The following is a 26,338-nucleotide window of genomic DNA, read 5'->3' on the forward strand; positions in this document are numbered from 1 at the left end:
CTGGTTTTATTTTATCTATTCCCTATCAAAATGTTCCTCACCTCGTCTGAGCCTCTTGGCTGAATATTCTCATCGAGAAGTTCCACCTCCTGATCATCCATCAGTTCATCATGCATTCGCGAGAATCGTTCCTTCAACTTCTTATCCCGCACCTACAATTAAAGAGAATATCACAATAAGATTCCATATATCTGTAAAAAGACTTCAGCCCTTCCTAGATCTGCTCCATCCCCGACCCAACAAAGTATTTTTATGACAGGTACAAATTACAGTCTATCATCTGACCCCCATATATCATATGATTCAATCAATAATTCAAATTCAGGTGAATTCAGTTTTGATTTTATACTACAAATGTTAAGAAACGTGAGTTTAAGTGGTTTTGTGTAATAAGTTCTTGTGATTGGATTATAAGAGTAATTATTTTTGAAAAAAAAAAAAAAAAATAGAATGATAACTTAATGGAAATCCCTTGTAAAGAAATGGTATTACAACACATGATAACATACATACATCATACACAATACTATCAGCACATACTTACCTTAAACTTCATGGCCAGGAATATGAAGACAATGATGAGAATCACGGCAAGTCCAGCTGTAGCCATGGCACCAGCAGCGTATGGTGTAACTATAAACAAGGGAGATAATCAACAAGTGTAACTATAAACAGGGGAGATAATCAATAAGTGTAACTATAAACAGGGGAGATAATCAATAAGTGTAACTATAAACAGGGGAGATAATCAATAAGTGTAACTATAAACAGGGGAGATAATCAACAAGTGTAACTATAAACAGGGGAGATAATCAACAAGTGTAACTATAAACAGGGGAGATAATCAATAAGTGTAACTATAAACAGGGGAGATAATCAACAAGTGTAACTATAAACAGGGGAGATAATCAACACGTGTAACTTTAAACAGGGGAGATAATCAATAAGTGTAACTATAAACAAGGGAGATAATCAACAAGTGTAACTATAAACAGGGGAGATAATCAACAAGTGTAACTATACACAGGGGAGATAATCAATAAGTGTAACTATAAACAGGGGAGATAATCAACAAGTGTAACTATAAACAGGGGAGATAATCAACACGTGTAACTATAAACAGGGGAGATAATCAATAAGTGTAACTATAAACAGTGTAACTATAAACAGGGGAGATAATCAACACGTGTAACTTTAAACAGGGGAGATAATCAATAAGTGTAACTATAAACAGGCTGTGCTCACGCTATCGATTGCATTTTGCGCAATTCGCGAAATGTAATCACTAATTGCGAAAATATGATTAAGTATTTTCGCAACTTTTGCGAAACTGTTTTTAACCTAAGACATACTATAGACTGCATAAATATCCCCCTGTCGTAAATCTTTAATTCAACCACTTACGTTTTCACTAATTACGATGTCATTGCATCTAACTTATCCTATGATCGAACTACATGATTAGCACATGTCATGTATGTTACGGAAACAGAAGTACTTAAATAAATCTGAATCATTTGAGCGTTTGTTTGATGGGCAATGCTTTGTAAAGCGTTTAGATAACTTGGGCAAAAACATGGCAGCTGTGACCCTATGGCAGACGAATGTTCTGTCTGTGCCGCAAGCTTACGTTGCTCTAAAAACAAAATGACAAAATTGTCTGTTCAATGTTATTTCAACTTTCATTAATTGTATGTACAATATTATTTAGTATTTAACAAGTATGTATCATTCAATGTCTTGTATCATGACCATATTACATAAGGTACAATTCACGGTAAACTCCACGTTATGACAGGGCTACAAAATTATTTGTTCAGGGTGATTTACGTATGAAGCATCTATTTGGAAATGCATCTGTTTGGAAATGCTGTGAATAGGTTATGCAGCAGATATTCTCCAAATCCAATTACTTATAATTATCACCAATATGATCTAAAGGAATAGGAACAGTCGATTCAATTTTCGCAAAAAAAAAAACAAAAGTCCCGGGAACAATTAAAACATAAGTTGTGGTTTGAAAATCAAGTTGAAAATAACATTATTTCAGTGTAATCTCAAGTGTGTTCTTTTTCAATATGAAAATAATAGCAGCTAAAACATAACTGTTTTGGTATGATACAATGCTTTTTTAGTTGGTTGAATATTTTTTGTTTATGCTGAGGTAAAACATGATATTTGGCAGTATTTTGTAATTTATAAATTCTTAAATAATGAACACTTTTAATGCCTGCCTTTACTAAACATTGTCTTGCTAAAACCATTTCTAATTTGCTAAAGAGAAAAAAGGTATTTTAGCAACTTTTGCTAAAGAATTTTTACGCCTAGAGTGAGCAGAGACAGGGGAGATAATCAACAAGTGTAACTTTAAACAAGGGAGATAATCAATAAGTGTAACTATAAACAAGGGAGATAATCAACAATTGTAACTATAAACAAGGGAGATAATCAATAAGTGTAAATATTTACAGATGGTACAGAAACAGGACAAATATAACTGCCACACTATTCAGGATATTTTCAGGCCATGGAAAATAAAACTAAATTTTTTAATTTGATTAAAGACTGTGTAGAGATCAATGTTATATATGTTAGCATTTTCTGTTTCTGTTCTTGTGCTGATTAGCAAGAGAAAACCTTGTCCTAACACTAGAGTTAGCTCCCTTAGGAGATTAAACCAGAGTTATGTCCCTTGACTTACTCTCTGGTTTGATGACTTTACTTCCATTTTCCTTCTTGGAGTTCCGTTGGTCATAAGACGACCGTGAGTCGCTGCCCTGGTGTGCGATGAAGTATCGGTAGCCAATGGATGGGGAAGTCTCAACTGAACAAAGATATATCACATCATTTAATTAACACAAGTAATGATTACATGAATGACAAACTGATACTTTAGATAAGATATTTCCTTACAATACAAGTAGTGAACTTGTCCCAGGAAAAACATCCATAAACATATAGTCATGTGTCTACTATAAACCGTAAGATCACTGACAGCTTGTAAGATATATCTACTATGAGGAAATGTGAGATAAATCTACTCACAGAATTCTGACTTATCACCCTGATCTCCTATATATTAAAGGACAAAATCAGAAATAAACACATACTACAGATACAACATGAATTATTTACCGATGAAGACGTTAATCATAACGAGCTTCGTCTTCTGGAACTTGGTACCATTGATGACGTTTGTGACCGTACATGCGTAGGTGCCTGCGTTGGATGGCTGGGCATTACGGATTGTGTATCTATTGATGTGTGACACATCCAGGGCAGGTCGACTCAAATTCTTCGGTGTGAACATCCAGTGGTACTGAGGTGAGGGGTCACCTTTAGCTCGACACATTAGTCGGATGTCCGTTCCCGACTTGTAATTATTTTTGTCCATGACTGGCGTCACCTCAACAGACATAAGGTGTACAGGAGCTGTAACGGAACACAACATTAGATACAGAGCCTTGTGAGTATTTTACAGTACATATATATACCAGACACGGGTCTCAGATCATCACAAGTCTAAATTTGTTCATATCAGACATGTCTTTTACTCTTTATGTTCTCATTCCATTCACAGGGACTTGGCCCATAGTCCAGCCCAAGTCCCATATCATGATATTAACATCTATAACATACAGACCACAGATAGGAAAATTGTGCCAAGTCTCTGTGATTAAATCAACAGCAGCAACCTTTAACATCTCAACTCATAGCCTTTGACATCTCCATTCCTAACCTCTGACCTTTTCTACAACACCCAACCTTTAACCTCTCTTTACAATCTGAGCTCTTGACTTTTCTTTCTTTTCCTAACCTTTGACCTCTTTTTATAATCTTAACATTTGGCTGCCTTTTTGCTTCTCATAGTCTTTTACCTCCAACCTTTCTGCTTCTCATAGTCTTTTACCTCCAACCTTTCTGCTCCTAACCTTTGACCTCTGTATTCATAACCATTAAATCTCTCCTCCTATTCTAAACACTTAACCTCTTTTTCTTCTCAAGAACCTTTAACCTCCAACCTTCTGATCTAACCTTTGACCTTTCCTGTAGTCCTATACTTACAGTAAACCTTGAGTGGAGGCGATGTAGAACAGTATGATGAGAAGATTTGAGGATATTCGATGTGACAGTAGTAAACATGGCCGTCGTCCTCGTATGTCGCCAGGAAAGACATTGTTGATACCACATATGTTGAATTGTGTTCCACTGTCGTCTGGTTAAGATGTTTATTGCCATGTCGCCATGACAATGTGGGAGGTTCACTGCCCCGGTATTTAACATGACATTCAAACTGAGCCTGTTCCTGATTCACGAAGTTCAGTGGGTTCTTCAGGTTCATACATCCCAAGGAATCTGTAACACAAATGTTCAGTCACTCTTTAGTGTTCTGCCGGTCAGAAGCTATAAATAGATTGACCTTACAGGATTTAAATAAAACATATTTCATTCTGAAAATCATGAAACAAATAAGATTTATACCAAGAGATTTTCCTGCTGACTATGGAGCCACCATTCTCATCATCAGCCTTGTATTTTTCCCAAACTAGTTATAAGTTTTCTCAATCAGAATTGTACTAAAAGTGACAAAGGCTCTAAAGGCTCTAAACTTATTACTGTACACTTGCAGTTACCTGTGACAAAACATCAAACCACTGATATTTATATTTTCCTTACTTTCATAAAAAAAATTCTGACTAATTTTCTAAATTTCAAAGGGTCCAATTCCCCAAATCCCTGCATACCTACCAATGACGAACAGTTCAGCAGCACCCATGGAGCCCGAGCCCTCCATGACACAGGAGTAGGTGCCTGCATCACTGATGTGGACACTGTCTCCAACTTGTAGGTGGAACACGATCAACTCTATCCCCGAGCTTGTCCCATATTTATAAGCATCAGACGTCCATGACAGTCGGGGATATGATGATCCGTCACTTGTCAAATTAAGGATTTTTATAGACTGTGAGATGTCCTGGCCCAGAGGTGTGAAGAACCAGTCAACGGTGTAAGGCTCAATGACATCACGTAGGTCCAGCATCTGTTGGCCATCGTCTAAAATGTTACAGGAAAACGAACGGTTGAATCCTATATAGCCCGCCACATTCTTCGGGGCAGTCAGTTCCAGTTTTCCTGAAATGATAAAAGTTACTGGGTTGTATATATATTGCCTTTCGTATTACAGACCAGGATCATTTGATAGCGTAATGAAGTCACTTAATCTTACAGCAACATGATTAGTTAGAAACTCATTTTCAGTCCATTTACATGGTAGCATACAGATGTTTCTGGAAACGGTTCATCGTGTTGGTCCCAACACCTTGGGGAAAGCGTTTCGAATGTTCACTGATATCAAAGTCATACAAGAACTGTTTTGTTACCTGAATAAGCAAAAATAATCAGATATACGCCATTTAAAAATCAGATAAGGTTGAAGTCCATTGTATTGTATATCTCTAAACCGTCCTGTAGCAGACTTGTATTACATATCCCTAAACCGTCCTGTAGCAGACAAAGAAATATGTTTAATCAAAATACCGTCTGTAATTTTAATTATCATGGGTGTACTTGGATGCTCCACAACCAATTTTGACTCTTGACCAGCTTGTTATGTTTTTTTTCTAGCAATTTTCATTAGTTCATGGTGTTAAGTATAGAGATATATATTGAAATTTCATAGGAATTATTATCTTACACCAAAACTGTTGTGGAATTTTACGGGAAAAATATATTCTGCTTTGTTTGCCAAGAGTAACAACATCTGTAGGTCTTACTCCAACAATGTTGGAAGGATTATAATTAAAACACTTTAGGATTGGCGACTTGTAATCTTGTGTAATAGGAGTACCCTAACGCCTCGCATCGCTGACACTAACCCATGATTGGCGCCTTGTAATCTTGTGTAATAGGAGTACCCTAATGCGTCGCATCGCTGACACTAATGCATGATGGGTACCTTGTAATCTTGTGTAATAGGAGTACCCTAACGCCTCGCATCGCTGACACTAATGCATGATGGGTACCTTGTAATATTGTGTAATAGGAGTACCCTAACACCTTCCATCGCTGACACTTACACATCAAGGGTTCCTTGAAATCTTGTAATAGGAGTACCCTAACGCCTTGCATCACTGACATGAATGCATGCAACTCTTTTTAATGATTCATCTAATATGAATAAACATGAAGAAACAAAAATAATACATTATTTTTTGTCCAAGATCAATATCAGAACCCAAATCACAATTACAGAAAAGTGTAGTGACTTTAATTAATTGAGTTTGTAATGTTGAATTTTATTGTGATTTTTTTTCAACTTGTTTCTATCAAATTACCCTAGCTTTATTCATGAATAGAATGTAATGAAATTTTGTGTGTTGGCAAGAAATCTCTGAAATCTAAAATTTCAAGTTGTAAAAATTATGAAAAAGGAAATTAAACCAACCAATATCTTAACCTATCAACAAATTCAGGAAATATATATAAAACAAGAGGCCCATGGGCCTTAACGGTCATCTGACTCAAAATTAAAGACCCTTATACTATTGTAGTATGCATTCTCTGTAGAGAGTAAAGTGGCACTGTTGGCCATGGCGGCCATCTTGGATTTCTGACCGACCTGAAAAATAACAACACTTGGTCAAGACCATCTCAGGATCATTTCTGGTAAGTTAGTCACTGATGGACTTTGAGAAGAAGTTTTAAATAGGTGTTGTTAAAGAAGAACCATGATTGCACAATCATGTTACAAAATGGCCACTGTGGCTGCCATGTCAAAGTTTTTACGAGGCCGAAAAATAAAAACACTTTGTTGGCTCTCCTTCCTTAACATCCACACCAATTTCCAGCTCAATGGCACCAGTGGAATTGGGGAATTCGAAGAAGTTTAAAATGTGTTTTTCAAGATGGCTGCCATGGTGGCCATCTTGGATTTCTGACTGCCCCGATAAATAACAACACTTGGCCAGGACCATCTCAGGATCATTTCCGGTACGTAAGAGCAGAATCACACTGGTGGAATTTGAGAAGAAGTTTTAAATAGGTGTAGTTAAGGAAGAACCATGATTGTGCAATCATGTTACAAAATAGCCACCATGGCTGCCATGTTGAAGTTTTTATGGGGGCCGAAAAATAACAACACTTTGTTGCCTCTCCTTCCTTAACATCCTCACCAATTTCCAGTTCAATGGCACCAGTGGAACTGGAGAAGAAGTTTAAAATGTGTTTTTCAAGATGGTTGCCATGGCGGCCATCTTGGATTTCTGACTGACCTGAAAAATAGCAACACTTGGTCAGGACCATCTCAGGATCATTTCTGGTAAGTTAGAGCTGAATCCCACTGATGGTATTCGAGAAGAAGTTTGAAATATGTGTTGTTCAGAAGAACCATGATTGCGCAATCATGTTACAAAATGGCTGCCGTGGCTGCCATGTCAAAGTTTTTACGAAGCCGAAAAAATAACAACACTTTATTGACTCTCCCTCCTTAACATCCTCACCAACTTCCAGCTCAATCGCACCAGTGGAACTGGAGAAGAAGTTTAAAATGTGTTTTTCAAGATGGTTGCCATGGCGGCCATCTTGGATTTCTGACTGACCTGAAAAATAACAACACTTGGTCAGGACCATCTCAGGATCATTTTTGGTAAGTAAGAACTGAATCCCACTATTGGAATTTGAGAAGAAGTTTCAAATAGGTGTTGTTCAGAAGAACCGTGATTGCGCAATCATGTTACAAAATGGCCGACGTGGCTGCCATGTCAAAGTTTTTACGAAGCCGAAAAATAACAACACTTTGTTGGCTCTCCCTCCTTAACATCCTAAACAATTTCCAACTCAATGGCACCAGTGGAACTGGAGAAGAAGTTTAAAATGTGTTTTTCAAGATGGTTGCCATGGCGGCCATCTTGAATATCTGACCGACCTGAAAAATAACAACACTTGGTTGGGATCATCTCAGGATCATTTCAGGCAAGTTTCAGCTCAATAGCACTGGTGGAACTCGAGAAGAAGTTTCAAATGTGTTTTCAAAATGGCGGCTGTGGCGGCCATCTTGGATTTTAGACCGACCCGCAAAATAACAACACTTGGTCGGGACCATCCCAGCATCATTTCAGGCAAGTTTCAGCTCAATCCCACTGGTGGAACTTGAGAAGAAGTTTGAAATGTGAAAAGTTTACGCACGGCGGACGGCGAACGGCGAACGGCGGACGGCGCACGACGACGGACGAAACATGATGACTATAGGTCATCCTGACCCTTCGGGTCAGATGACCTAAAAACACACAGTTTTTACTGGACGGTTGTTTAGAATCAAACCTCAATTTTGGCATCTAGAACACATTATTTTTACAAACAAGAGGCCCAGGGGCCTTAACGGTCATCTGACTCTAAATTAAAACCCTTATATTATTGTAGTATGTATTCTCTCTAGCAAGTATATAGTGGCACTGTTGGCCATGGTGGCTATCTTGGATTTCTGAACGACCCAATAAATAACAACACTTGGTCTGGACCATCTAAGGATAATATCTGGTAAGTGAGAGCTGAATCCCACCGGTGGAATTTGAGAAGAAGGTTGAAATAGGTGTTGTTCAGGAAAACCATGATTGCGCAATCATGTTACAAAATGGCCGCCATTGCTGCCATGTCAAAGTTTTTACGAGGCCGAAAAAATAACAACACTTTGTTGGCCCTCCTTCCTTAACACCCTCACCCATTTCCAGCTCAATGGCACCAATGGAGCTGGAGAATAAGTTTTAAATGTGTTTTTCAAGATGGCGGACATGGCGGCCATCTTGGATTTCAGACCAATCCAAAAAATAACAACACTTGGTCGGACTCATCTCAGGAACATTTCAGGCAAGTTTCAGCCAAACAGTACTGGTGGAACTTGAGAAGAAGTTTAAAATGTGTTTCTAAAGATGGTGGTTATGGCGGCCATCTTGGATTTCGGACCGACTCGAAAAATAACAACACTTGGTCGGGATCATCTCAGGATAATTTCTGGCAAGTTTCAGCCCAACAGCACTGGTGGAACTTGAGAAGGAATTTAAAATGTGTTTTTTCAAGATGGCGGCTATGGCGGCCATGGCGGCCATCTTGGATTCCGGATTGACCCGAAAAATAACAACACTTGGTCGGAATCATATCAGGATCATTTCAGGCAAGTTTCAGCTCAATAACACTGGTGGAACTTGAGAAGTTTAAAGTTTAAAATGTGTTTTTCAAGATGGCGGTTATGGCAGCCATCTTGGATTTCGGACCGACCCGAAAAACAACACTTGGTCGGGATCATATCAGGATCATTTCAGGCAAGTTTCAGCCCAACAGCACTGGTGGAACTTAAGAAGAAGTTTAAAATGTGTTTTTCAAGATGGCGGCTATGGCGGCCATCTTGGATTTCGGATCGACCTGAAAAATAACTACACTTGGTGAAGATCATCTCAGGATCATTTCTTGTAAGTTTCAGCCCAACAGCACTGGTAGAACTTGAGAAGAAGTTTAAAATGTGTTTTTCAAGATGGCGGCTATGGCGGCCATCTTGGATTTTGGACCGACCCGAAAAATAACAACACTTGGTCGGGATCATATCAGGATCTTTTCTGGTAAGTTTCAGCTCAATAGCACTGGTGGAACTTGAGAAGAAGTTTAAAATGTGTTTTTCAAGATGGCGGTTATGGCGGCCATCTTGGATTTCGGACTGACCCGAAAAATAACAACACTTGGTGGGGATCATCTCAGGATCATTTCTGGCAAGTTTCAGCCCAACAGCACTGGTGGAACTTGAGAAGTTTAAAATGTGTTTTTCAAGATGGCGGCTATGGCGGCCATCTTGGATTTCGGACCGACCCGAAAAATAACAACACTTGGTCGGGATCATATCAGGATCATTTCTGGCAAGTTTCAGCCCAACAGCACTGGTGGAACTTTAGAAGAAGTTTAAAATATGTTTTCAAAATGGCGGCTATGGCGGCCATCTTGGATTTCGGACCGACCCGAAAAATAACAACACTTGGTCAGGACCATCTCAGGATCATTTCTGGCAAGTTTCAGCTTAATCCTAGTGGTGGAACTTGAGAAGAAGATTGAAATGTGAAAAGTTTACGGACGGCGTACGGCGCACGGCGGACGGCGGACGACGACGGACGAAGCACGATGGCTATAGGTCATCCTGACCCTTCGGGTCAGATGACCTAATAAAACTTGAACCAGTGCATTTTCACTTTGTGCAAGTAAATTTTGAAAACTATACTTTTCCAAAGGCCTGGCATTCGAAAATATTTTTCTTGCCCTGCTTTTGAAATCTTATTTTGATATTATACTCCAAATAATGTTCATTATAGATGTTCCAAACAAATTGCTTTAAAAATTACTTCTTGGTATTTTATTTCCTAAAACCCCATTTGTACAAATGATCAGAAAAAGAGTCATTCATGCCAAAGTTCCTGACTTGAATCGAATGCCAGGTTGCTGACCCTATAGATAATGGCTCTCGATATCTACAATGCAAACATTGCAGTCAAACCGACAAAGAAGCATGATCCATCAACAATGGAGTGTCAGGGGTCGTACTCAACACTCAATACATATGTAACCACACTGACAGTGTCAGGGGTCGTACTCAATACATATGTAACCACACAGACAGTGTCAGGGGTCGTACTCAACACTGAATACATATGTAACCATACTAACAGTGTCTGGGGTCATACTCAACACTCAATACATATGTAACCACACAGACAGTGTCAGGGGTCGTACTCAACACTGAATACATATGTAACCATACTAACAGTGTCTGGGGTCATACTCAACACTCAATACATACGTAACCACACGGACAGTGTCGGGGGTCGTACTCAACACTCAATACATATGTAACCACACTGACAGTGTCAGGGGTCGTACTCAACACTGAATACATATGTAACCACACTGACAGTGTCAGGGGTCGTACTCAACACTGAATACATATGTAACCACACGGACAGTGTCAGGGGTCATACTCAATACATATATAACCACACTGACAGTGTCAGGGGTCGTACTCAACACTGAATACATATGTAACCATACTAACAGTGTCTGGGGTCATACTCAACACTCAATACATACGTAACCACACGGACAGTGTCGGGGGTCGTACTCAACACTCAATACATATGTAACCACACTGACAGTGTCAGGGGTCGTACTCAACACTCAATACATATGTAACCACACTGACAGTGTCAGGGGTCGTACTCAACACTCAATACATATGTAACCACACTGACAGTGTCAGGGGCCGTACTCAACACTGAATACATATGTAACCACACTGACATTGTCAGGGGTCGTACTCAACACTGAATACATATGTAACCACACTGACAGTGTCAGGGGCCGTACTCAACACTGAATACATACGTAACCATACTAACAGTGTCAGGGGTCGTACTCAACACTGAATACATACGTAACCACACGGACAGTGTCAGGGGCCGTATTCAACACTCAATACATATGTAACCACACGGACAGTGTCAGGGGTCGTACTCAACACTGAATACATATGTAACCACACTGACAGTGTCAGGGGTCGTACTCAACACTCAATACATATGTAACCACACGGACAGTGTCAGGGGTCATACTCAATACATATATAACCACACTGACAGTGTCAGGGGTCGTACTCAACACTCAATACATATGTAACCACACGGACAGTGTCAGGGGTCATACTCAATACATATGTAACCACACTGACAGTGTCAGGGGTCGTACTCAACACTCAATACATATGTAACCACACGGACAGTGTCAGGGGTCATACTCAATACATATATAACCACACTGACAGTGTCAGGGGCCGTACTCAACACTGAATACATACGTAACCACACTGACCTGCTCCTTTTACACTGTTATGCAACTTCTTAAAACAATTTCTGTCCAATAGTAGTAAAAACATGGAGTTGGTTTACATCTGTCTCAACATGCAGAAGCCTTCCAGCTAAACATGTAAACCTGTGAAAATTGGAATGAAACCTGACAGAGGGTTATTGCCATGATGTGGTGATGTATTGTAAAGGGAGAGAAGGACGACACGTTACATAATCTCCTGTCATGAACAATACCAATAAAAACATACACATGCCTGAACATATTACAATTCACAGCCATGATAACATACAAAATGTGCATGTATCCCGAGCCAAAATGATCTAATTATTCCACTTTTACTTTTGGACTTATTTCCCTGTGGATGAATATTCCGAACATTGGACCCTTCAAACAAGATAAGTAATGTATAAGAAGACAAGCGAGACATAATTTCTTTACTTTTTAAAACTCTTCAGGGTTTATATGTACTAGGTGTAACTACAAGGTGGAAATGATTTCCATGTTGTCTTTACCACCAAATTGATCTTGCCCCTGTCCCCTCATTACTTCTGTTTTTTAGTTTACGGGGCTCCATCAACGTTGGTGCATGCTTATGCCCTCTGGGGTCCTGTATAGAGGGACTAGTATGTGACTCGATGTTACTCCGAAACTCTGACTCAAATTAGTGAGAGCCAGTGGTCTTATGCCCCCGGGGGTCCTGTATAGAGGGACTAGTATGTGACTCGATGTTACTCAGAAACTCTGACTCAAATTAGGGAGAGCCAGTGGTCTTATGCCCCCGGGGGTCCTGTATAGAGGGACTACATGTAGTATGTGACTCGATGTTACTCCGAAACTCTGACTCAAATTAGGAAGAGCCAGTGGTCTTATGCCCTCGGGGGTCCTGTATAGAGGGACTAGTATGTGACTCGATGTTACTCCAAAACTCTGACTCAAATAAGGGAGAGCCAGTGGTCTTATGCCCTCGGGGTCCTGTATAAAGGGACTAGTATGTGACTCGATGTTACTCCGAAACTCTGACTCAAATTAGGGAGAGCCAGTGGTCTTATGCTCTCGGGGGTCCTTTATAGAGGGACTTGTATGTGACTCGATGTTACTCCGAAACTCTGACTCAAATTAGGGAGAGCCAGTGGTCTTATGCCCTCGGGGGTCCTGTATAGAGGGCCTAGTATGTGACTCGATGTTACTCCGAAACTCTGACTCAAATTAGGGAGAGCCAGTGGTCTTATGCTCTCGGGGGTCCTTTATAGAGGGACTTGTATGTGACTCGATGTTACTCCGAAACTCTGACTCAAATTAGGGAGAGCCAGTGGTCTTATGCCCTCGGGGGTCCTGTATAGAGGGCCTAGTATGTGACTCGATGTTACTCCGAAACTCTGACTCAAATTAGGGAGAGCCAGTGGTCTTATGCCCTCGGGGGTCCTGTATATATAGAGGGACTAGTATGTGACTCGATGTTACTCCGAAACTCTGACTCAAATTAGGGAGAGCCAGTGGTCTTATGCTCTCGGGGGTCCTTTATAGAGGGACTTGTATGTGACTCGATGTTACTCCGAAACTCTGACTCAAATTAGGGAGAGCCAGTGGTCTTATGCCCTCGGGGGTCCTATATAGAGGGCCCTAGTATGTGACTCGATGTTACTCCGAAACTCTGACTCAAATTAGGGAGAGCCAGTGGTCTTATGCTCTCGGGGGTCCTTTATAGAGGGCCTAGTATGTGACTCGATGTTACTCCGAAACTCTGACTCAAATTACGAAGAGCCAGTGGTCTTATGCTCTCGGGGGTCCTGTATAGAGGGACTAGTATGTGACTCGATGTTACTCCGAAACTCTGACTCAAATTAGGGAGAGCCAGTGGTCTTATGCCCTCGGGGGTCCTGTATAGAGGGACTAGTATGTGACTCGATGTTACTCCGAAACTCTGACTCAAATTAGGTAGAGCCAGTGGTCTTATGCCCTCGGGGGTCCTGTATAGAGGGACTAGTATGTGACTCGATGTTACTCCGAAACTCTGACTCAAATTAGGGAGAGCCAGTGGTCTTATGCTCTCGGGGGTCCTTTATAGAGGGACTTGTATGTGACTCGATGTTACTCCGAAACTCTGACTCAAATTAGGGAGAGCCAGTGGTCTTATGCCCTCGGGGGTCCTGTATAGAGGGCCTAGTATGTGACTCGATGTTACTCCGAAACTCTGACTCAAATTAGGGAGAGCCAGTGGTCTTATGCTCTCGGGGGTCCTTTATAGAGGGCCTAGTATGTGACTCGATGTTACTCCGAAACTCTGACTCAAATTACGAAGAGCCAGTGGTCTTATGCTCTCGGGGGTCCTGTATAGAGGGACTAGTATGTGACTCGATGTTACTCCGAAACTCTGACTCAAATTAGGGAGAGCCAGTGGTCTTATGCCCTCGGGGGTCCTGTATATATAGAGGGACTAGTATGTGACTCGATGTTACTCCGAAACTCTGACTCAAATTAGGGAGAGCCAGTGGTCTTATGCCCTCGGGGGTCCTGTATAGAGGGACTAGTATGTGACTCGATGTTACTCCGAAACTCTGACTCAAATTACGAAGAGCCAGTGGTCTTATGCTCTCGGGGGTCCTTTATAGAGGGACTTGTATGTGACTCGATGTTACTCCGAAACTCTGACTCAAATTAGGGAGAGCCAGTGGTCTTATGCCCTCAGGGGTCCTGTATAGAGGGACTAGTATGTGACTCGATGTTACTCCGAAACTCTGACTCAAATTAGGGAGAGCCAGTGGTCTTATGCCCTCGGGGGTCCTGTATAGAGGGACTAGTATGTGACTCGATGTTACTCAGAAACTCTGACTCAAATTAGGGAGAGCCAGTGGTCTTTTTCTGCAGAACTATATAATACGTACATTCAGGTTAGTATTTAACTGAACCGTAGCTACCACAAGTGGGCTTATTACAAGACATGGACAAAACATATGGGCATGTCATGTTTCTGGGGAGGGAGAGGGGAGTTCAAATTCATTGTATTCTCTTTTCACATATTGACATGATGTATAGAGAAAAACATATTTACAATATAATATATACAATTAAAGTAGAGTTTGTAGTTGATACACGGCACTAGGGAAGGAGAGGGGAGTAGTATATATATACTGTAGTATATATATACCAAGATAGAGGGTATTGCCTGCTGCTTAGCCAGCCTAGTCACCTGACTTAAGGATAATCCCCTGCAGTCATGTGACTAAACATCACAGTAAGCCTGTCTCATGTTAGTAATATAAGGCTGCAGTAAGGATAGCAGGTGAAAGGTATCTGTACATGTATAAAAATAGAATTTTAGTTTTGTGTATCTGTTGAAAAAACACACTGTATATAGTGATCTACAGTATATTACACAAGCCCCTTCCCCAGAAACATTGCTACATGTCCCTGTTGGACAGTTACCAATATATATGCAATGATCATATTTTACCCATGGGCCAATAAATGTTTACGCAGATTATGGACTAGGTTTTTTAATTGCAGAGCGTTTCTAAATTCTTACCATTTATATTACTAGGCCAGGTCTTTAATTGCTGGGAAATATATACATAGAGTTGATGCTGAACTTTCGCAGAACAAATTACATATATCACAGTTAAAACCTTATACACCATCTCAACCATTCCCACTCTGTATAATCAACCTGCATATCCCATCAACATTATTACATCACTCTCGATCAGCCTGAACTTTAAGAGATCAATTCCTGCTGACGACAGGCTAAAGCTGCGGTTTGTGATGAGTCAGACATACAGGTCTGTGGGTGTCAAGACAACAGGTAGACGATGACTGGTCAACCACATTATAAATCAGGATCGTACAGTATTTATCCTATAGACGATGACTGGTCAACCACATTATAAATCACGATCGTACAGTATTTATCCTAAGGGATTCACATATAAACTTTGACTCCCAGGAGAGTTGAAAAGCATTTTATAGTTACCAGCCAAAGAGGACTTTTAATAATTTAATTAGATCATTTCATTACCATATTTATCCAGTAATTAGCTCAGAGGACATTCACTTTTAATCCAGGTAGAAGGTCAGTCTTTGTTAGATAGGTAGTATGTGATTGTCTTGGTAGTATGTGATTGTCTAGGTAGTATGTGATTGTCTAGGTGGTATGTGATTGTCTAGGTAGTATGTGATTGTCTAGGTAGTATGTGATTGTCTAGGTAGTATGTGATTGTCTTGGTAGTATGTGATTGTCTAGGTGGTATGTGATTGTCTAGGTAGGTGTGATTGTCTAGGTAGTATGTGATTGTCTAGGTAGTATGTGATTGTCTAGGTAGGTGTGATTGTCTAGGTAGTATGTGATTGTCTAGGTAGTATATATGTGATTGTCTAGGTAGTATGTGATTGTCTAGGTAGTATGTGATTGTCTAGGTAGTATGTGATTGTCTAGGTAGTATGTGATTGTCTAGGTAGTATGTGATTGTCTATAGCTATATTAACAACATTGCATTCTAATAAGATATTGTCAGTCTTATTGCTATTGCCAGTCAGAAGATTTTTGGCCAGATATAGTCTAGACACACAGTGGACACTCACCCAAAATATCACTACAAATTACATTTTGATGTTTATTACATACTTTACTTATGAATTGCTGATGTAACTGAGTAGATTTAAAGAAATTAAATGAAGATAAACCCATAGGAGAATAGGAAGTTATGTTTGATAAGGTTTTATATCTACAAACGAAAACATAAAGAGTCTTTAACAAAATATTTTGAAAATGAACTGATCATGATATGTATTATATATAACTATTTCACAATCATTCTGTTGTATATACGTTGAATTCCCTTCAGAGGAAACATCAGGAAAGATCACTTTTATTATTTCAGTTATCTCCATGGAAACGAAAAACGAAAATGTCCAATAAAATACTAACATTTACACAGAATACCATTGTAACTTAATTTAAAAGTACATGTTTCTATTGGGTATAATACGATTGCTGGTACTGAGCTATAAATAGACAAGATGTCAGGTCATTTAGGGATTGCATGATGGGATACATTAATCAGGAATTACGATCCAATAACCATCGTAGTGAGCGCTAGCCCTGCTTACAGAAAGCCCAGCCTGTTGACAGAGTGGCATTATGCATGTTAAAAAGAATTTGATGCTAAAATGGTAACTACAAAGGTAAGAATTATAAAATCAATTCAGAACTACAATCCATGAATCCTGTATACAACATGCCAGGACTATCAGTCTACACAGAAAACATGTTTAGTAATCATCCTTTCTGTTCTGAGTGGGCAATTAGCTTAAAAAAACAACTGATAGTTGGGAAAACCAGAACAATTAAGCAATATACTTCACTGAGGGTTTGATACAAAATCATTGACAGATAAGACTATAGGGTGAGTTTGGTCCCATTTCTGGCTCAGATTAGAGGTCTAGGGAATAATAGATCACCTTACTAGCTCAAGCTAGGATTAATTAGGCCAGATTTAAATCATAATCTAGGATGGGGGTGGGGGGGGGGGGGGGGGGGGGGGGGGGTGGTAGGTAAGCTTACTATATATGTCATGATAGGTAGAATTAGGTCATCCTACTAGCTCTGGCTAGGTAGAATTAGGTCATCCTCCTGGCTCTGGCTAGGTAGAATTAGGTCATCCTACAGCTAGGTCTGGCTAGGTAGAATTAGGTCATCCTACTGGCTCTGGCTAGGAAGAATTAGGTCATCCTACAGCCTCTGGCAAGGTAGAATTAGGTCATCCTATGTACTAGCTCTGGCTAGGTAGAATTAGGTCATCCTACTGGCTCTGGCTAGGTAGAATTATAGGTCATCCTACTGGCTCTGGCTAGGTAGAATTAGGTCATCCTACTGGCTCTGGCTAGATAGAATTAGGTCATCCTACTGGCTCCGGCTAGGTAGAATTAGGTCATCCTACTAGCTCTGGCTAGGTAGAATTAGGTCATCCTACTAGATCTGGCTAGGTAGAATTATAGGTCATCCTACTGGCTCTGGCTAGGTAGAATTAGGTCATCCTACTGGCTCTGGCTAGGTAGAATTAGGTCATCCTACTGGCTCTGGCTAGGTAGAATTAGGTCATCCTACTGGCTCTGGCTAGGTAGAATTAGGTCATCCTACTAGATCTGGCTAGGTAGAATTATAGGTCATCCTACTGCCTCTGGCTAGGTAGAATTAGGTCATCCTACTGGCTCTGGCTAGGTAGAATTAGGTCATCCTACTGGCTCTGGCAAGGTAGAATTAGGTCATCCTACTGGCTCTGGCAAGGTAGAATTAGGTCATCCTACTGGCTCTGGCTAGGTAGAATTAGGTCATCCTACTGGCTCTGGCTAGGTAGAATTAGGTCATCCTACTGGCTCTGGCTAGGTAGAATTAGGTCATCCTACTAGCTCTGGCTAGGTAGAATTAGGTCATCCTACTGGCTCTGGCTAGGTAGAATTAGGTCATCCTACTGGCTCTGGCAAGGTAGAATTAGGTCATCCTACTGGCTCTGGCTAGGTAGAATTAGGTCATCCTACTGGCTCTGGCTAGGTAGAATTAGGTCATCCTACTAGCTCTGTCTAGGGGGAATTAGGTCATCCTAATGGCTCTGGCTGGGTAGAATTAGGTCATCCTACTAGCTCTGTCTAGGGGGAATTATGTCATCTTATTAGCTCTGTTGAGGGGAGTTCTGTGGTTTATTTGATTACTAACTGGTGGAAAAGTGTATACTTGGACAGTGAGAGATCACTAGTTTGAACCCCAAGGTGTGAGAGACACTTCTCTACTACAGATTGTATACAAGGTGGGTGGGTGGGTGGGTAGGTAAACTTACTATATATGTCAAGATAGGGGGAATTAGGTCATCCTTAACTAGCTCTGGCATTTTTAGGTAGAATTAGGTCATCCTACTGGCTCTGGCATTTTTAGGTAGAATTAGGTGATCCTACTGGCTCTGGCAAGGCAGAATTAGGTCATCCTACTGGCTCTGGCTAGGTAGAATTAGGTCATCCTACTGGCTCTGGCTAGGTAGAATTAGGTCATCCTACTGGCTCTGGCTAGGTAGAATTAGGTCATCCTACTGGCTCTGGCTAGGTAGAATTAGGTCATCCTACTGGCTCTGTCGAGGGGAGTTTCGTGGTTTATTTGATTACTAACTGGTGGAAAAGTGTATACTTGGAGAGTGGGAGATCACTAGTTTGAACCCCAGGGTGAGAGAGACACTTCTCTACTACAGATTTTATACAAGGTGAGAGAGGCACTTCTCTACTACAGATTTTATACAAGGTGAGAGAGACACTTCTCTACTACAGATTTTATACAAGGTGAGAGAGACACTTCTCTACTACAGATTTTATACAAGGTGAGAGAGACACTTCTCTACTACAGATTTTATACAAGGTGAGAGAGACACTTCTCTACTACAGATTTTATACAAGGTGAGAGAGGCACTTCTCTACTACAGATTTTATACAAGGTGAGAGAGACACTTCTCTACTACAGATTTTATACAAGGTGAGAGAGACACTTCTCTACTACAGATTTTATACAAGGTGAGAGAGACACTTCTCTACTACAGATTTTATACAAGGTGAGAGAGGCACTTCTCTACTACAGATTTTATACAAGGTGAGAGAGACACTTCTCTACTACAGATTTTATACAAGGTGAGAGAGACACTTCTCTACTACAGATTTTATACAAGGTGAGAGAGACACTTCTCTACTACAGATTTTATACAAGGTGAGAGAGACACTTCTCTACTACAGATTTGATACAAGGTGAGAGAGACACTTCTCTACTACAGATTTTATACAAGGTGAGAGACACTTCTGTACTACAGATTTTATACAAGGTGAGAGAGACACTTCTGTACTACAGATTTTATACAAGGTGAGAGAGACACTTCTCTACTACAGATTTTATACAAGGTGAGAGAGACACTTCTCTACTACAGATTTTATACATGGTGAGAGAGACACTTCTCTACTACAGATTTTATACAAGGTGAGAGGGACACTTCTCTACTACAGATTTTATACAAGGTGAGAGAGACACTTCTCTACTACAGATTTTATACAAGGTGAGAGAGACACTTCTCTACTACAGATTTTATACAAGGTAAGAGAGACACTTCTCTACTACAGATTTTATACAAGGTGAGAGAGACACTTCTCTGCTACAGATTTTATACAAGGTGAGAGAGACACTTCTCTACTACAGATTTTATACATGGTGAGAGAGACACTTCTCTACTACAGATTTTATACAAGGTGAGAGAGACACTTCTCTACTACAGATTTTATACAAGGTGAGAGAGACACTTCTCTACTACAGATTTTATACAAGGTGAGAGAGACACTTCTCTACTACAGATTTTATACAAGGTGAGAGAGACACTTCTCTACTACAGATTTTATACAAGGTGAGAGAGACACTTCTCTACTACAGATTTTATACAAGGTGAGAGAGACACTTCTCTACTACAGATTTTATACAAGGTGAGAGAGACACTTCTCTACTACAGATTTTATACAAGGTGAGAGAGACACTTCTCTACTACAGATTTTATACAAGGTGAGAGAGACACTTCTCTACTACAGATTTTATACAAGGTGAGAGAGACACTTCTCTACTACAGATTTTATACAAGGTGAGAGAGACACTTCTCTACTACAGATTTTATACAAGGTGAGAGAGACACTTCTCTACTACAGATTTTATACAAGGTGAGAGAGACACATCTCTACTACAGATTTTATACAAGGTGAGAGAGACACTTCTCTACTACAGATTTTATACAAGGTGAGAGAGACACTTCTCTACTACAGATTTTATACAAGGTGAGAGAGACACTTCTCTACTACAGATTTTATACATGGTGAGAGACACTTCTCTACTACAGATTTTATACAAGGTGAGAGAGACATTTCTCTACTACAGATTTTATACAAGGTGAGAGAGACACTTCTCTACTACAGATTTTATACAAGGTGAGAGAGACGCTTCTCTACTACAGATTTTATACAAGGTGAGAGAGACACTTCTCTACTACAGATTTGATACAAGGTGAGAGAGACACTTCTCTACTACAGATTTTATACAAGGTGAGAGAGACACTTCTCTACTACAGATTTTATACAAGGTGAGAGAGACACTTCTCTACTACAGATTTTATACAAGGTGAGAGAGACACTTCTCTACTACAGATTTTATACAAGGTGAGAGAGACACTTCTCTACTACAGATTTTATACAAGGTGAGAGAGACACTTCTCTACTACAGATTTTATACAAGGTGAGAGAGACACTTCTCTACTACAGATTTTATACAAGGTGAGAGAGACACTTCTCTACTACAGATTTTATACAAGGTGAGAGAGACACTTCTCTACTACAGATTTTATACAAGGTGAGAGAGACACTTCTCTACTACAGATTTTATACAAGGTGAGAGAGACACTTCTCTACTACAGATTTTATACAAGGTAAGAGAGACACTTCTCTACTACAGATTTTATACAAGGTAAGAGAGACACTTCTCTACTACAGATTTTATACAAGGTGAGAGAGACACTTCTCTACTACAGATTTTATACAAGGTGATAGACACTTCTCTACTACAGATTTTATACAAGGTGAGAGAGACATTTCTCTACTACAGATTTTATACATGGTGAGAGACACTTCTCTACTACAGATTTTATACAAGGTGAGAGAGACACTTCTCTACTACAGATTTGATACAAGGTGAGAGAGACACTTCTCTACTACAGATTTTATACAAGGTGAGAGAGACACATCTCTACTACAGATTTTATACAAGGTGAGAGAGACACTTCTCTACTACAGATTTTATACAAGGTGAGAGAGACACTTCTCTACTACAGATTTTATACAAGGTGACAGAGACACTTCTCTACTACAGATTTTATACATGGTGAGAGACACTTCTCTACTACAGATTTTATACAAGGTGAGAGAGACACTTCTCTACTACAGATTTTATAAAAGGTGAGAGAGACACTTCTCTACTACAGATTTTATACAAGGTGAGAGAGACACTTCTCTACTACAGATTTTATACAAGGTGAGAGAGACACTTCTCTACTACAGATTTTATACAAGGTGAGAGAGACACTTCTCTACTACAGATTTTATACAAGGTAAGAGAGACACTTCTCTACTACAGATTTTATACAAGGTGAGAGAGACACTTCTCTACTACAGATTTTATACAAGGTGAGAGAGACACTTCTCTACTACAGATTTTATACAAGGTGAGAGAGACACTTCTCTACTACAGATTTTATACAAGGTGAGAGAGACACTTCTCTACTACAGATTTTATACAAGGTGAGAGAGACACTTCTCTACTACAGATTTTATACAAGGTGAGAGAGACACTTCTCTACTACAGATTTTATACAAGGTGAGAGAGACACTTCTCTACTAAAGATTTTATACAAGGTGAGAGAGACATTTCTCTACTAAAGATTTTATACAAGGTGAGAGAGACACTTCTCTACTACAGATTTTATACAAGGTGAGAGAGACACTTCTCTACTACAGATTTTATACAAGGTGAGAGAGACACTTCTCTACTACAGATTTTATACAAGGTGAGAGAGACACTTCTCTACTACAGATTTGATACAAGGTGAGAGAGACACTTCTCTACTACAGATTTGATACAAGGTGAGAGAGACACTTCTCTACTACAGATTTTATACAAGGTGAGAGAGACACTTCTCTACTACAGATTTTATACATGGTGAGAGAGACACTTCTCTACTACAGATTTTATACAAGGTGAGAGAGACGCTTCTCTACTACAGATTTTATACAAGGTGAGAGAGACGCTTCTCTACTACAGATTTTATACAAGGTGAGAGAGACGCTTCTCTACTACAGATTTTATACAAGGTGAGAGAGACGCTTCTCTACTACAGATTTTATACAAGGTAAGAGAGACACTTCTCTACTACAGATTTTATACAAGGTGAGAGAGACACTTCTCTACTACAGATTTTATACAAGGTGATAGACACTTCTCTACTACAGATTTTATACAAGGTGAGAGAGACATTTCTCTACTACAGATTTTATACATGGTGAGAGACACTTCTCTACTACAGATTTTATACAAGGTGAGAGAGACACTTCTCTACTACAGATTTTATACAAGGTGAGAGAGACACTTCTCTACTACAGATTTTATACAAGGTGAGAGAGACACATCTCTACTACAGATTTTATACAAGGTGAGAGAGACACTTCTCTACTACAGATTTTATACAAGGTGACAGAGACACTTCTCTACTACAGATTTTATACATGGTGAGAGAGACACTTCTCTACTACAGATTTTATACAAGGTGAGAGAGACACTTCTCTACTACAGATTTTATACAAGGTGAGAGAGACACTTCTCTACTACAGATTTTATACAAGGTGAGAGAGACACTTCTCTACTACAGATTTTATACAAGGTGAGAGAGACACTTCTCTACTACAGATTTTATACAAGGTGAGAGAGACACTTCTCTACTACAGATTTTATACAAGGTAAGAGAGACACTTCTCTACTACAGATTTTATACAAGGTGAGAGAGACACTTCTCTACTACAGATTTTATACAAGGTGATAGACACTTCTCTACTACAGATTTTATACAAGGTGAGAGAGACATTTCTCTACTACAGATTTTATACATGGTGAGAGACACTTCTCTACTACAGATTTTATACAAGGTGAGAGAGACACTTCTCTACTACAGATTTTATACAAGGTGAGAGAGACACTTCTCTACTACAGATTTTATACAAGGTGAGAGAGACACATCTCTACTACAGATTTTATACAAGGTGAGAGAGACACTTCTCTACTACAGATTTTATACAAGGTGACAGAGACACTTCTCTACTACAGATTTTATACATGGTGAGAGACACTTCTCTACTACAGATTTTATACAAGGTGAGAGAGACACTTCTCTACTACAGATTTTATAAAAGGTGAGAGAGACACTTCTCTACTACAGATTTTATACAAGGTGAGAGAGACACTTCTCTACTACAGATTTTATACAAGGTGAGAGAGACACTTCTCTACTACAGATTTTATACAAGGTGAGAGAGACACTTCTCTACTAAAGATTTTATACAAGGTGAGAGAGACACTTCTCTACTACAGATTTTATACAAGGTGAGAGAGACACTTCTCTACTACAGATTTTATACAAGGTGAGAGAGACACTTCTCTACTACAGATTTTATACAAGGTGAGAGAGACACTTCTCTACTACAGATTTTATACAAGGTGAGAGAGGCACTTCTCTACTACAGATTTTATACAAGGTGAGAGAGACACTTCTCTACTACAGATTTTATACAAGGTGAGAGAGACACTTCTCTACTACAGATTTTATACAAGGTGAGAGAGACACTTCTCTACTACAGATTTTATACATGGTGAGAGAGACACTTCTCTACTACAGATTTTATACAAGGTGAGAGAGACACTTCTCTACTACAGATTTTATACAAGGTGAGAGAGACACTTCTCTACTACAGATTTTATACAAGGTGAGAGAGACACTTCTCTACTACAGATTTTATACAAGGTGAGAGAGACACTTCTCTACTACAGATTTTATACAAGGTGAGAGAGACACTTCTCTACTACAGATTTTATACAAGGTGAGAGGACACTTCTCTACTACAGATTTTATACAAGGTAGAGAGACACTTCTCTACTACAGATTTTATACAAGGTGAGAGAGACACTTCTCTACTACAGATTTTATACAAGGTGAGAGAGACACTTCTCTACTACAGATTTTATACAAGGTGAGAGAGACACTTCTCTACTACAGATTTTATACAAGGTGAGAGAGACACTTCTCTACTACAGATTTTATACAAGGTGAGAGAGACACTTCTCTACTACAGATTTTATACAAGGTGAGAGAGACACTTCTCTACTACAGATTTTATACAAGGTGAGAGAGACACTTCTCTACTACAGATTTTATACAAGGTGAGAGAGACACTTCTCTACTACAGATTTTATACAAGGTGAGAGAGACACTTCTCTACTACAGATTTTATACAAGGTGAGAGAGACACTTCTCTACTACAGATTTTATACAAGGTGAGAGAGACACTTCTCTACTACAGATTTTATACAAGGTGAGAGAGACGCTTCTCTACTACAGATTTTATACAAGGTGAGAGAGACGCTTCTCTACTACAGATTTTATACAAGGTGAGAGAGACGCTTCTCTACTACAGATTTTATACAAGGTGAGAGAGAAGCTTCTCTACTACAGATTTTATACAAGGTGAGAGAGACGCTTCTCTACTACAGATTTTATACAAGGTGAGAGAGACACTTCTCTACTACAGATTTTATACAAGGTGAGAGAGACACTTCTCTACTACAGATTTTATACAAGGTGATAGAGACACTTCTCTACTACAGATTTTATACAAGGTGAGAGAGACACTTCTCTACTACAGATTTTATACATGTTGGCAACTCCAGATGTAAATTATAGTAGCCTGAGAGAATTGTTAAAAGGTTAATAAAACCTGGGTTATTACCTTTGAGGGGAGTGGGTACCGGTGGTTCATCTTACTAGTTCAGACTATAGGGAATTTCTATTTACCAAATAACAGTTAAAGATCCAGTCTGAGTACACCATGCAATACACTGCTTCCAATCACACTGAAACAACATTTCTGCTATCTGACATCAATAGTCATGAGATTTTATCATGCAAACAAACCTAGTTTTTGTTATCATTATTTAAATGTCTATTTACAATTTCTATGTAATCACCGTGTTCCTCACACCTAATAGAACATCCCCATACACAATGGTTTCTCTGCATACAGATACTGAAATTGATTTCTCCCTCACGGAACTGGGGCAGATCCAGTTCAGCAGACGGGACATACAAATATTAGGCTCTGTATTGTAATTCCATGTACATGTAATACATCTGTGAAAAAAATGAGTTTTTCTGGGAATATATTGTTTAATTCTGGGATAAGGGTGAGAAATCTGTGGGTACAGGAGATGACTATAGAGAACATTTCTCCAGGGAAACATTAATGGCCGTTGTCTTTAGACGTCATAAATAATAAATCTTAAAGTCTCTCAGTCAGCTAGGGTAGTTTATAATGATGCTACAGGGGCACTGTGTCCAAGGTTATAAGGAGGCTGGGGACCTCGCATCTATAATGCGGTCGACCAGGAACCTCACTTCTATAACAAGGACGACCAGGAACCTCACATCTATAACAAGGACGACCAGGAACCTCACATCTATAACAAGGACGACCAGGAACCTCACATCTATAACAAGGACGACCAGGAACCTCACATCTATAACAAGGACGACCAGGAACCTCACATCTATAACGAGGACGACCAAGAACCTCACAT

At 39.6% G+C, this 26,338-nt stretch overlaps 1 protein-coding gene across 1 annotated transcript in view; it reads right to left on the reverse strand.

Moving 5' to 3' along the window:
• LOC117340856 (fibroblast growth factor receptor 4-like) overlaps positions 1 to 26,338 on the reverse strand; it is a 63,195-nt gene that overhangs the window by 12,801 nt on the left and 24,056 nt on the right. The window contains exons 2-7 of the mRNA XM_033902627.1: positions 4,750 to 5,133; positions 4,066 to 4,356; positions 3,136 to 3,432; positions 2,702 to 2,824; positions 545 to 633; positions 42 to 152 (exon numbers count right to left, since the gene is read on the reverse strand). Coding sequence (XP_033758518.1) covers positions 42 to 152; positions 545 to 633; positions 2,702 to 2,824; positions 3,136 to 3,432; positions 4,066 to 4,356; positions 4,750 to 5,133 — 1,295 coding nt within the window. The remainder of the gene's footprint in view (positions 1 to 41; positions 153 to 544; positions 634 to 2,701; positions 2,825 to 3,135; positions 3,433 to 4,065; positions 4,357 to 4,749; positions 5,134 to 26,338) is intronic.

The sequence above is a fragment of the Pecten maximus genome, chromosome 13, assembly GCF_902652985.1.
Source record: "Pecten maximus chromosome 13, xPecMax1.1, whole genome shotgun sequence".
Taxonomy (NCBI): Eukaryota; Metazoa; Mollusca; class Bivalvia; order Pectinida; family Pectinidae; genus Pecten; species Pecten maximus.